At 37.7% G+C, this 13612-nt stretch overlaps 1 protein-coding gene across 1 annotated transcript in view; it reads left to right on the top strand.

Annotated features, from left to right (window-relative positions):
• CNBD2 (cyclic nucleotide binding domain containing 2) overlaps positions 1 to 13612 on the top strand; it is a 162920-nt gene that overhangs the window by 110241 nt on the left and 39067 nt on the right. Inside the window, exon 11 of the mRNA XM_053715651.1 lies at positions 8196 to 8340. Coding sequence (XP_053571626.1) covers positions 8196 to 8340 — 145 coding nt within the window. The remainder of the gene's footprint in view (positions 1 to 8195; positions 8341 to 13612) is intronic.

The following is a 13612-nucleotide window of genomic DNA, read 5'->3' on the forward strand; positions in this document are numbered from 1 at the left end:
AGAGAATAGTAAGGACATCTACTAGGGGGAAAAAACTGATCTCTCGGCTTTACGTCTTAATACAGAAAGCTAAATATGACACTAAGTTAGCTGTGACAGAGAGATGGGAGAGAGACACAGCAGAGGTGTGGGGTACGAGTGAGTGGAACGAATTGATGCTGAACTCTTATGGGGGTCTGATTAGTGTGGACATGAGGGAAAATTGCATCAAAGTAATGTTTAGATGGTATCTGACACCTGAACGGACAGCCTACTTGGTCTCGTCGCACAGTGGATATTGTTATAGGGGTTGTCAGGAAAAAGGCACATATAGACACATGTGGTGGGATTGCCAAAGGGTTCAATCATTGTGGGAGAAACTGTCAGAATTGATAGGTAACTTGTTGGGGGACAGAGTTAATCTCACAATGTCGCAGGCCTTACTACACGAAAGGGTAAAACCATTCAACACGACAACCAACAAGTTTATTAGAATACTCTGCACATGTTTAAGAATCTGCATAGCCCGACATTGGAAAGTTGGGGTACCCACATGGCAGGAAGTGGTGGGAAAGATTACAGATACGTACACCTTGTCGGAACTGGCAGCTTGGTCGCAGGGACAACCAGAGCAGTTTCAGAAGATCTGGTTTTATTGGATTTTAGGTCAGAGTACTATCTGAGAAAGGCAGAGAAGGAAACGGGGATATAAGTGGCCTTCTGGATTACTTGTGTCTTGGAACTCTGAACAAGGAAATACCCATTGATAAGATATATGTGGTCTTTTTAGGTACATTTATATTTTAATGATTGCTAGTTTTCTTTGGAGATTGTATGGCACCACCTGGAGGGGGAGGGGAGTTAAATGGGGGAGGGGGGGTTAGGGACAGTTATGGGTTTTTTTTTTACTAAGTGTATGAGACGGACTAGATATTATCAAAGAAAAGAAAAAAAAGATGTAATTTATCATTACCGTCATGTTGCCTTTAAAAATTGATACTTTGTAGCTTCTTGTATATGACATATAGTTATCTTACAATGAAACCTGTACAAATGTGTCCTTACATTTGACTCTGTTTTTGCTTTAACAATATTGTATTCAATAAAAAATTATTTGAACTAAAGTCTATGGAGATGTTTTATGTTACCACCAGTTTCCAAACCTTGCCACCTCAATGGAAACTAGGCCTAAGTCAGGACATCCATATGTGTGTTAACGTGTGTCAATGTGTGTGCATTTGTGTGTGTGTATCTGTGTGAATGTGTATGTGTGTATGTATGTTTGTATATGTGCATTTGTGTCTGTGTGTGTGTGTGTGCCTGTCAATTTGTGTGTGTCTAGGTGTGTAAATAAGTGTGTGTGAATGTGTATGTGTGTCTCAATGTGTGTATGTGTTTGAATGTGTGTGTGTCTGTGTTAATATTTGTGTGTGTGAGTGTGCATGTTAATTTGTGTGTGTCTAGGTGTGAGAATGTGTGTGTGTGTCTGAGTGGGAATATGTCTGTGACTGTGTGTGTGTGTCTGTGCATGTGTATGAATTTATGTGTGTGTGTGTATGTATGTATATATATGTATGTATATATATATATATATTTCATGTAATTAGCAAGAGTCCATGAGCTAGTGACGTATGGGATATACATTCCTACCAGGAGGGGCAAAGTTTCCCAAACCTTAAAATGCCTATAAATACACCCCTCACCACACCCACAATTCAGTTTTACAAACTTTGCCTCCCATGGAGGTGGTGAAGTAAGTTTGTGCTAGATTCTACGCAGCAGGTTGAAGCCCGGTTTTCCTCTCAGAGTGCAGTGAATGTCAGAGGGATGTGAAGAGAGTATTGCCTATTTGAATACAATGGTCTTCCTCTAGGGGATATATTTCATAGGTTCTCTGTTATCGGTCGTAGAGATTTCTTCTCCTACCTCCCTTTTCAGATCGACGATATACTCTTATATACCATTACCTCTACTGATTCTCGTTTCAGTACTGGTTTGGCTATCTACTATATGTAGATGAGTGTCCTGGGGTAAGTAAATCTTATTTTTTGTGACACTCTAAGCTATGGTTGGGCACTTTATATGTAAAGTTCTAAATATATGTGTTTAAACTTATATTTGCCATGATTCAGGATAATCAGTATTCCTTCATTCAGACTGTCAGTTTCATTATTTTGGGATAATGCATATAAATATATATTTTTTCTTACCTTGAAAAATTTTCAATTGACTATTTTTCCCTGCGGGCTGTTAGGCTCGCGGGGGCAGAAAATGCTTCATTTTTGGCGCTAACTTTTTTGGCGCAAAATGTTGGGCGTCGGTTTCGGCGTCAGAGGATGTGGTGTCATACTTGGCGCCAAAAAATATGGGCGTTGTACTTAGCGCCAATAATGTGGGCGTCATTCTTGGCGCCAAAAATGTAGGCGTCTTTTTTTGTTCCACTTTTTTTCTCACATTATTTAAGTCTCATTTTTTCATTGCTTCTGGTTTCTAGAAGCTTGTTATTTTGCATTTTTTCCCATTCCTGAAACTGTCATTTAAGGAATTTGATAATTTTGCTTTATATGTTGTTTTTTTCTATTACATATTACAAGATTTCTCGTACACTGTTCCTGTTTCAAAACATACTGAGGGATTCCTGCTGACTTAGTTCAGTCCTACCAAAGCTAAGTTCATTTATTTTAAATGTTATGAATGTTTATCTTTAGCTATGGTTTGTTATAAGTTATCATGATAAACTTTTACATGCAGAATCCATTAGTATTTATGCTTTATGTATTGCTATTCTTTTTACATCTTATATACAAGATATACTTAGAAAATTTATAACAATATTTTTCTGATTCTATTTTAAAGGCTTTGTCTGACATCATGCCTTCTAATAAAATTTTTAGGTCTTTTTCAAACTTCTTTTTTAATTGTTGAAGTTTCAAATGACCAACAACATACTGATTTATCCTTCTCTGATGATGTTTTTTCTCATTCAGAATTTTCTTCATCAGATATTGACACTAACAAATCTACTTTTTTATTTTTTATTAGAGTACATTTGTTCTTTGTTGAAAAGGTGTTGATTATTTTGGATATTGAGGTAACTAGTTCTTTTTTAAGACTAGCTAACATTTTATTTCTGCTTATTTTATCTTCTGTGTTTTCAGAGGTTTTTTTCCAGTTCCTCATACTAGGGAATGGAATAGGCTGAGAATTTTCTTCCTTCTTCAAAGGTTTTAAATTATATTCTTTGCCGGCAGTTAAATTCAATTTTGAGGGTTCTCCAATTTAATGGGGCTATCTCTACTCCTGCTAAATATGCTATTGTTTCTATAGCAAAATAGTATTTATTTTCCTTTTAGATGGTTGTATCTTATTTAAGGAAAATTATTTATTTTCAGGTACTTTGCTTGGACCTGTGATTTATTTGGATGATGTTGCAGTTGCTTCATTTTTCTGTTTACTTTAAGATCAAGTATCAGATTATGATTTATTTAGCATTGTTAAAGGGACAAAATCTACTGCTCATTTGAGATTCATACTAGGTGCTGTTGCATTTGTCTTGTTGTCTTGCATTTGTTGATTATGCAAGTCCAGTGTGTTGACTGGTCCTTAATATGCTAATAATTTCATTTGTGTCTTCATTTTATTGAATATTTTCGCAAATGAGGTTTAATCTATGTCTTTAGCTGTTTTAGCTAGAAGAATTTTGTGATTTCTAAAAAATCCATATTTCTTTTTTTCCAAGATAATCAATTATAATTGGATTCAATTCTTAACTGTTACTCTGGGCTTCAAGATTGAGTTCTAAAACTTTAAGCTTATATTAGTTTGGTTGTTCTTACTAAGGAACGAAATCCTAAATTCTTACCCAAGTAACATGTTTTTAATTGGAAGTTTTTTAGTTCAAAATCAGCTCCCTAAATGTGCGTGTATGTGCCGTATTCCAGCTTGGCTGGTAAGGGGCAGGTTAAGACTTTTTTGAAATTTGTTTGGTTCTATTCGGTCCAAATTCCTTAGATTTTGGGTACAGAATAAAATTCAGAGTAAAACCGTCTGGGAGAAGTCTTTTTTTCTCTATTATATTCCAGCTATTCCAGTAAGGCTAACACTTTCCTTAAGTGTGTTTCAGTCCTATATATTTGGGTAATGTTGAAGCGCGGCTGACCACCCGTTGGGGCTCAAGCGCTGCTCAGACCTGGAATCTTCTGGGGTATTTATTCCAGTTCCATTTTTAGGAACTGAGTTTTGGGGTTTTATTCAAAACTATTCATTGTTCCAAAGATAGAAAATCTTTTTTATATAAATGTACCATCTTTTAGATTGGTATTTATATGGTCTATTCTGCCTTTTTTTGGTCAGTGATAGCATTATTTGTTTTCATTAGATACAATAGATGCATATCTTCATTTTCTGTTTTCATTCAGATTATTTTTATTTTCTGAGACTGCGGAATCTCATATGATTCAACCTTCTTTTTTCAAGACATGGTTAGAGGATCTTTTTCTCAAAAACTCTTGATTCCTCACACAAGGGTCACCTTTTTTAGGTTTCCAGATAGTTTGTGTCACTGTCTTTGTCTCTAACAGACAAGTGAAAATGTTATTGGGTTCCGTCTGTCGGTACCTTCAGTCTCTATTATTTCCTTCAGTTGCTATATATGCATGGAAGTTTTAGGTCTTATGGCTGCAGCATTGGATTCAATTCCCTTTGCTAATTTTCATAGAAAACCTTTCCAGTTTTTTATGCTGAATAATGGTGCAGGGATTCTAGGTTTTCACTTTTTAAATCTTCGAATCCTAATGTTTATCTATCTTTGATTCAGTGATTAAGATCACCATCATTTAGTTCTACAGGTCTCTTCGATTCTTTAAACCTGGACCATGATCTCTACAGATGCGAGTCTTTTAGGTTGGGAGGCTGTCTGAGGATCTCTGTCAGCACAAGGGGTTTGGAAATCTCAGGAGGCGAGATTACCATTTGATATTTTGGAACTCCGTGCATTCTCAGAGTTCTTCAGTTGGTTTCTTTTTGAAGAAGAGACATTTATTGTTTTTTTCAGACAATGTCACAACTGTGGTGTATGTCAATCATCAGGGTGGGACTATCAGTCCTTAGGCTGTGACAGAAGTATCTCGGATATTTGCTTGGGCTAAATGCAGCTCCAATCTAAATTCTGTGTTTTTTTTCCCAGGTATAGACATTTGGGAAGCGGATTATCTCTGATAATCAAGCTTTACATCCAGGAGAATGGTCTCTTTACCCAGATATGTTTTTAAATTTTTCAGATGTGAGGGCTTCCAGAAATAGATCTGTTGGCATCTCATCTAAACAAGGAACTTCCCAGGAGCCTATTCAGGTCCGGGGATCCTCAGGCGGAAGTAGCGTATGCATTGACACTTCCTTGGAATTATAATTCTGCCTATATCTTTCCGCCTCTAGTTCTTCTTCCAAAAGTGATTTCTAAAATTCTAATGGAGCATTCGTTTGTACTGCTGGTGGCTCCAGCATGGCCTCACAGGTTTTGGTATGCGGATCTCATTCGGATGGCCAGTTGCCAACCTTGGACACTTCCGTTAAGACCAGACCTTCTATCTCAAGGCCCATTTTTCCATCAGGATCTCAAATCATTAAATTTGAAGGTATGGAGATACCGCTTGATTCTTAGTCATAGAGGTTTCTCTGACTCAGTGATTAATGCTATGTTACAGGCTCGTAAATCTGTCTCTTGAAAGATTTATTATCGAATTTGGAAGAATTACATTTCTTGGTGTTCTTCTCATAAATTCTCTTGGCATTCTTTTAGAATTTCTAGAATTTTTACAATTTCTTCAGGATGGTTTGGATAAGGGTTTGTCTGCAAGTTCTTTGAAAGGACAAATCTCTATTCTTTCTGTTCTTTTTCACAGAAAGATTGCTAATCATCCTGATATTCATTGTTTTGTACAGACTTTGGTTCGTATCAAGCCTGTCATTAAGTCAATCTCTCCTCCTTGGAGTCTCAATTTGGTACTGAGGGCTTTACAGGCTCCTCCGTTTGAACCTATGCATTCTTTGGACATTAAATTACTTTCTTGGAAAGTATTGTTCCTTTTGGCTATCTCTTCTGCTAGAAGAGTTTCTGAGTTATCTGCTCTTTCTTGTGGATCTCCTTTTCTGATTTTTCATCAGGATAAGGCAGTGTTACTTCCTGATATTCATTATTTTGTTCAGGCTTTGGTTCGTATTAAACCTGTCATTAAGCCAATTTCTCCTCCTTGGAGTCTTAATTTGGTTCTGAAGGCTTTACAGGCTCTTCTATTTGAGCATATGCTTTCTCTGGACATTATTTACTTTCATGGAAAGTATTGTTCTTTTTAGACATCTCTTCAGCTAGAACAGTTTTTGAATTATCTGTTCTTTCTTGTGAATCTCCTTTTTCTGATTTTTTCATCAGGATAAGGTGTTTTTTGCTGTCCTCATTTCAATTCTTACCTAAAGTTGTGAATTCTAACAACCTTAGGGAGGAATTATTGTCTTTTCCTAAGACTTCTTTGGTAAGATTCTTACATTCTTTGGATATGGTAAGAGTTTTGAAATCCTATGTTGAAGCTATTCAGATTTCAGACAGACTTCTAGTCTATTTGTTATCTTTTCTGGTTTTAGGAAGGTCAAAAGGCTTCTGCCATTTCTTTGGCATCTTGGTTAAACTTTTGATTCACCATGCTTATTTGGAGTCGGGTTGATTCCCGCCTCAGAGGATTACGGCTCATTCTACTAGGTAAGTGTCTACTTTCTGGGCTTTTTAAGAATGAAGCTTCTGTTGTTCAGATTTGCAAAGCAATGACTTAGTCTTCTTTGCATACTTTTACTAAATTCTACCATTTTGATGTTTTCTCTTCTTCAGAAGCAGTTTTGGTAGAATGGTACTTCAGGCAGCTGTTTCAGTTTGATTCTTCTGCTTATAATTTCAGTTTTTTTCATTATAAAAATTGAAACTTTTGATTTAGGTAGTGGATTAATTTTTCAGCGGAATTGGCTGTCTTTATTTTATCCCTCCCTCTCTAGTGACTCTTGCGTGGAAGTTCCACATCTTGGGTATCTGCTATCCCATACGTCACTAGCTCATGGACTCTTGCTAATTACATGAAAGAAAACATAATTTATGTAAGAACTTACCTGATAAATTCATTTCTTTCATATTAGCAAGAGTCCATGAGGCCCACCCTTTTTGTGGTGGTTATGATTTTTTTGTATAAAGCACAATTATTCCAATTCCTTATTTTTGATGCTTTCACTCCTTTCTTATCACCCCACTTCTTGGCTATTCGTTAAACTGAATTGTGGGTGTGGTGAGGGGTGTATTTATAGGCATTTTAAGGTTTGGGAAACTTTTCCCCTCCTGGTAGGAATGTATATTCCATACGTCACTAGCTCATGGACTCTTGCTAATATGAAATAAATGAATTTATCAGGTAAGTTCTTACATAAATTATGTTTTATATATATATATATATATATATATATATATATATATATATATATATATATATATATATATACACACACAGTATAATATGTGTTTGGCAATTTGCATGTGTATGTATTTTTGTATATATATATATGTGTGTATATATGTATATATATATATATATATAAATGTGTGTGTGGATTTTTGTGTCTGTGTGAGTAACTGTGTATGTGTTTTTAATATATATAACCCACAGATCAGATGCATGTGCAGACACCTCAGCCAAACAGTTACATTTTAAAGAATGTCAGTGCCTATACACACTTTAGAGGACGCCACCAAAGGATACCCCAGTACCAAGAGGTCCTGCCCAGCCTTATTAGTGATAAACAGTTATATGAAAATAATTTTTAGTAAAGTATATTTTGCAGGCACTTATATCTTTTCATAGCATTTTGTTCTGCATTTAGAGCCATGCCATAGGTGATCTAGAATCTACATCACTTTTTAAAAAAAAAAAGTCCAAATTAGCCTTCCAGCAACTTGCTTATTATCAATAATTATATTTAGTAGGTATTTGAAATGAACCATCATGTTTCACAATGCTATACAGAAGATCCAACAAACAGAACAGGTTTGGGGCACAGTTCTAAAGTGAGCTTACAAGCTAAATGATTAGTCTTTGCAATTAGCAATCATACCCTGATGAATAATGATTTCATATAATAATAAACTGTTTATTTATTGGATGTTAACCACTTTCCTTATTATTCAGGGGTTTCTTATCTGCAGAGGACATCACTATGAGGAACCAGTTTCCCGTGTCCTCTGCTGTAGTTCCCAGGAGTCTTGAAGTGCCAAAAGGACTTGTAGCTGCTGTCTACCTGCGAATAGACTCCCTCCGGCCCGGCCAGTACTTTGTAAGTCTGTATGTATGTATTGGGTACTTGTAAAGTGCGGCTAATCACTCGTAAGCTGCTCATTTTATCGACCTCGGAAGGATGAAAGGCTGAGTGGACCTTGCCGGGGATCGAACCTGCAACCCTTGGGTTGCTACAGCGCTCAGCCACAGTGTAGTAGCATGCTGAGCTATCTGTCTGGCATTGCTGAGCTATCTGTCCGGCATTGCTGAGCTATCTGTCCGGCAGACAGAATTTCGGGGCAGCCCTGTCTTACTGTACACATGACTTGTTTATTAGATGCACAACTGCAGCTGCTCAAATTAAGGCCAATTCAAGACCATAAAATTGTGCTGTACAAGAGAGCAGTAAGTGCAGACTTCATCTGCCACTAACTATTTAGTTTTATTTTGGAATCCCCATTCTTCCTTCTTTTTTTTTTTTTTTTTTTTTTTTTTTTTTTTTTTTTTTTAATATTTTTTATTGAGGTTTAGTGAAAGGGGTACATAGATCATAATAACATATTCTTTTGTCATATGAAATAGGCTTCACTTTTACAGGAGAAACCAAATAAACATTCAAGAGACGTTTAGCCAACAATTTACAAACATTAGACAGATAAGATGTTAATCTGATATGGACCTTCTACAAGATACAATATATCACTTTTGGGCCAACAAAAGTAGTGGGATAAAATAAGGCGAAAGAAGGAGCTTGTAACTAGGAGACCGCTTTTGGATCTCAATGATAAACCTCCATTTACAGAATTAATAGCAAAATTGTTCCTGAGGACCTGAGGAAACATATAACAAAAAACATTAGGGTTGTGAATTTGGAATGCTGGAGAATCCACAGGGTTACTCATAATTTGTGAAGATTCAAGCGTATAGTAACTTACTTGTAGTGAATAGGGTAGTTAGAATATAGCCAGAGATATAATGCTATAAAGATGTGAAATGATAGTCTCTTCCTGTAGTGATAGATAGAATCTGTAGTGGAGTGTTTAAATATAATATTTGCTTCCTGTAACAAAAGATGGAGCCTGAAATGGAATATCCAAGCTAGTACCTTAATTGGGGCTACCAAATGCAGTATGAGGAGCAAACATATAAATGGAAGACAACAGTGATCAGACCTGCTGATCCGGATGGTCTTACAGACTCTCTACTTAAGTATTATGATGGAAATAAGGCTAAGGAAATGAGAAAAGCAGTAGTTAGATTGCGGTATATACAAGACAAACCGCGTATTGAGTCCCTCACAAATAGAGGGTACATTAGTGTGGTTAGGGGGGGGGGAGGTGGTTTAAGTACACGATGGAGCCCTAATTACTCATGCTCCAGTTATTGGCTCCAAAAAGGTTATTTTTTTTGTGAAGCTATTTTTACACAAGAAGATAGAATTCCCTAAATGGGTATTTAAGACCTTTTAGGCTTAATTAATTATATAGGAGATGTTTAGAAAAGTCTATAAATTTAGGGTGTGAGAAAAGGCGAAATCATTCTAGTATTTGAGTAATAAGGTGGGATGTATATGGATAATGGTGTGGAGAGGGCAAGATAGTCACAAAGATGGCTCTTCTAAGTTAGGATGTATATTCCACTATGGGGGGGGGGGGGGAGTGGTAAGCTGAACATAAGGAATAAAAAAGCTAAGTATAGGTAAGGGTCTAGCCTGCTCTAGAAGGAGGGGCAACCTGGAGGGACTAAGGTCATAACATAGAATAGGTTTTAGTTAGCAGTACTGTTGCATCTCTCTTATATAAATATGCAAATATAAGAACCATTGATAGTGCAGAAGTATGTCATGATTACACAACACTTACAGATTGATAAGTAAGGTCACTTCAATAACATTGACACAAGGTGAGCAATTAGATCAATAATCATGTACACATAAACACCTTCTACAAAGGGTAGTTATTAATCAATAGTATGGTTACAGAGCTCCCAAACTGTAGTGACACATAAGTGTTGTAGAATTCACATAGGTTTGCTATGGTTTTACAGCAATTGTAGGTAGGATACTAGGGGAGGATCTAAATGTTGAGCTTAAAGCAATAGGTTAGGGCTTTACTTATGTATATTGGTATGTAATGTGGTGTAAGACTGTATCTGAAACTCTGCTATGGAGCTACAAAATTTGTTAAAGAAAGGCATCCCGCCGCCCCGGCCGCTGGCAGCGGGATGACATGCTCTCAGCTCTCACGCCCATGCCTTGCATGTTCAGTCATTATAAAAGCCCACAAACATGGAGGAGTATGTAATAAGGCATGTGGATTCAGTGTCCCAGAAGGTGTAGACAATAAAAGGCTTGCGAATGCTTTAAAATATAATAGGGCGTACAAGCATTGCTGTTAACTTGTAAGACACACTTGTTAGCATAAAGTAAACAAAGCTTAGTGTGCCGTCTGAATGTTGTGTAGACAAAAAAAACAGAACAATCTATACAGGAGAGTATGACCATAGTGTGTATACTAATAGTCTATGAGAATGTGGATTCTGCTATTAGCTTAGTTAGTCCACTATATAATAAGGCTAGCTCTATAGAGACATGGTCTCCACAAATACAAAGGGTCATGCATAGGACATATTAACTCTGCAGTGTAAACGATAGTATCTGCTGGGCCTTACACAGCCAAGCTTTAACTTTATACATTTTGTTATAAGAGGTGGTAAGTTGCAAAACAACAAATATTGGAGAAGGTAGTATAAAAAAAGGATATATCTATCTATGTCCTGCCTGTATGCAAGTATAGGGTATCTAAATATACACATAGTTAATAATCTTAAGGTAGTCTCCAGTGATATGTAAATTAATCCTAACCCATTGGAATATAAGCCATGCTTAAAATAAACTGTGTAAGACGGCTGTAATTTATACATCTGCAGATAATATATACAAATAAGTTATTCCAAAAGACTTAAGGTTAAATAGACAGCTTATACATAAGGGGAGAGTACTGTTGTTGATCGCTAAAGCCAAATGTGTGTATACTAGGAAAAACAATTTTTAATAATATGAACACTTATCGTATGGGGTACTCAAGACAGTCCAATCCAAGCATGGGAAACATTGCCATAAAGAAAATTGTAAAGGAGTCTTAGTGACCAGGTATCTCGGATGCTATGTTCATATTAACCAATACCAGTCCGCTGGCCCCATGAAATATACTGCTCTTGTTCCTTGAGAAGTACAGGCGGATCGGAGGGAGTCTCATTGCTGCTGGTGGTGCTAGGCACTGGTGCAGGAGCAAAGTTTAACAGTTGGCGGGACTTGAGACCGGGAGCTTTCATGAAAGTGTGAGGTAAGGCCGCTGAGGCCATGGGGTAATCTGCAGCTCCGTGTTTCAATCTGTGTTTCCTAAAGTAGCCATGCTGCTCGTCCGATGCAGTGAACTCGGCAGCTCGCATGCTTCCTTTCTGAGCTATTTCTGACCCCTCTGGTTGCCGCGTGGGTGCTTCATATATGAACGGAGTGACTGGGGCTGCATTCTGTGGGCTCTCCTCAAGCTTCAAAATATGTTCTTCAGCAGTTATATCTTCTGTCCGTGTGGTCTCACATGAATTGTCCAGGCAATTGCGTGTCTTCCTCTCAAAATCTGCGATCAAATCCACAACGGCTGCATAGAATGCCTGTACATGCATACTGTTAAATTAGTATAGGTGCAACCATGCGGTCCAAGATGGCGCTTCACACTTTGAATTCCGGTTGTGACACTGGCAGCTATTCAGTGTCTGATGTCTGGGTTACTCACGGTGGCGGTCTGGTTATTCTCTGGGTCACAGGAGCATAGTGGAGCTGTTGGGCTTGGCGATGCTGTTTTCCCAGCTGTCAGTAATTTTTATGCGAGTGGGTCAGACATATTATGAGCATAAGTAATGCCGTACTGTTGTGAGCTCCCAGGTTCTTCCTAGGTGTAAAGTTAAGAACAGGATATCATTTCTGAAAATCTTAAGTATAGAATAAAGGTGGATAAATCCTTAGTATTGAAGTTTTGGCCGGGAGCTCTGTTACTGTGCGTCCATCCACTTCGCTAGCTGGCTCCGCCCCCCCCATTCTTCCTTCTTTACCTCTCTATTTTCTGTTAGTGGAACACCTTTAAGGTTTGAGGGTGCTACAGTAATGAAGAGCACCCCTAAAACCATCACACGCCCTTGTGTGTCAAGTCTTCAGATGTACGAGATGAGAGAGCTCCGTTTTTTACTGGAGGAAGATGTCTAGTGCACAAGAAAATAATTAGCAAACAGCCAAGTGTAGGGGCCTGCATCATCCAATCAAAGGTACAAGTAGACTACCCAATCTGGGCCACAAAATAGCCAATCACAGCCTCCAGCTCTTTTGTACATTGTAAAGACTGTGTTGTGTACGTAGCAGGTTATTCATCTGAGTAAGGGCTATAACATTCAGTAGGGATCAGGTAGTATTTGACAGAGGTGGCACGAAGGGAGAACATATTTCAGCTAACAGAGTTTTGTCTCTCAAATTAAGTTTATCAGCCGAGTATCAGCATGCTCACGTGTGAAACTTAAAGGGACATTATACACTCAAAAAAATATGGGGTATTCAAATAAAGAATAAAAAAAAAATAAAGTTTGTAATTGACATGTTTTGGCAATTTTTCTTCTAAAGCTTATAAAATTGATGATAAAGTGTCACTAAATAAGAATACGTTCGTAGGAAACACTAGCTACAAAGCAAGGAGTTTTTCCTCGCTTCCTAGCTAGTGTCCTTATAGCCAGCCCCCATGCTGTAGCTGCTAATACATGTCCATTACAATCCCCTCCCTGACTATTCAACTGTGCAGGGGAATAGGGAATCACACTCACTGGGCCCCGTGCCAAGCACCCTGTTCCCCCTTCTAATTGGTTGCTTGCCTGCCAGCTGTCCCCCCTCCGTTTTCAGACTGAGCCCCGTCAGTGATCGCATTGTCGAATGCCAGAAGCGCTAGCATTACAAGCCGTTCCGTGTTATTACTTTGTAGCAATGTACAGGCTCTTATTATGTGTTGCAGCATTGTGGGCTGTGCGTGAGTATGATCATGCTTTCTAACATAACTGTAATGCCCATATTCAATGCTCATACTCACGCACAGCCTACAATGTGTATACGAGTTGTTCTTGTCAAGAACAACTCGTATACACATCACATTGAAACCTTTGAGGTGAAAGTGTTGGTGGTGATGATAATGTGAAATTGACAGTATTTTCTAGAGGCTCTGTATTATTTCCCCGTGCTGTAACCATTTCGTTTCTTGTTGCTGGTAACATGTGAGGTCTGTTAATTGAGGGTC

Source organism: Bombina bombina, chromosome 5 (genome assembly GCF_027579735.1).
Source record: "Bombina bombina isolate aBomBom1 chromosome 5, aBomBom1.pri, whole genome shotgun sequence".
NCBI classification, from domain to species: domain Eukaryota; kingdom Metazoa; phylum Chordata; class Amphibia; order Anura; family Bombinatoridae; genus Bombina; species Bombina bombina.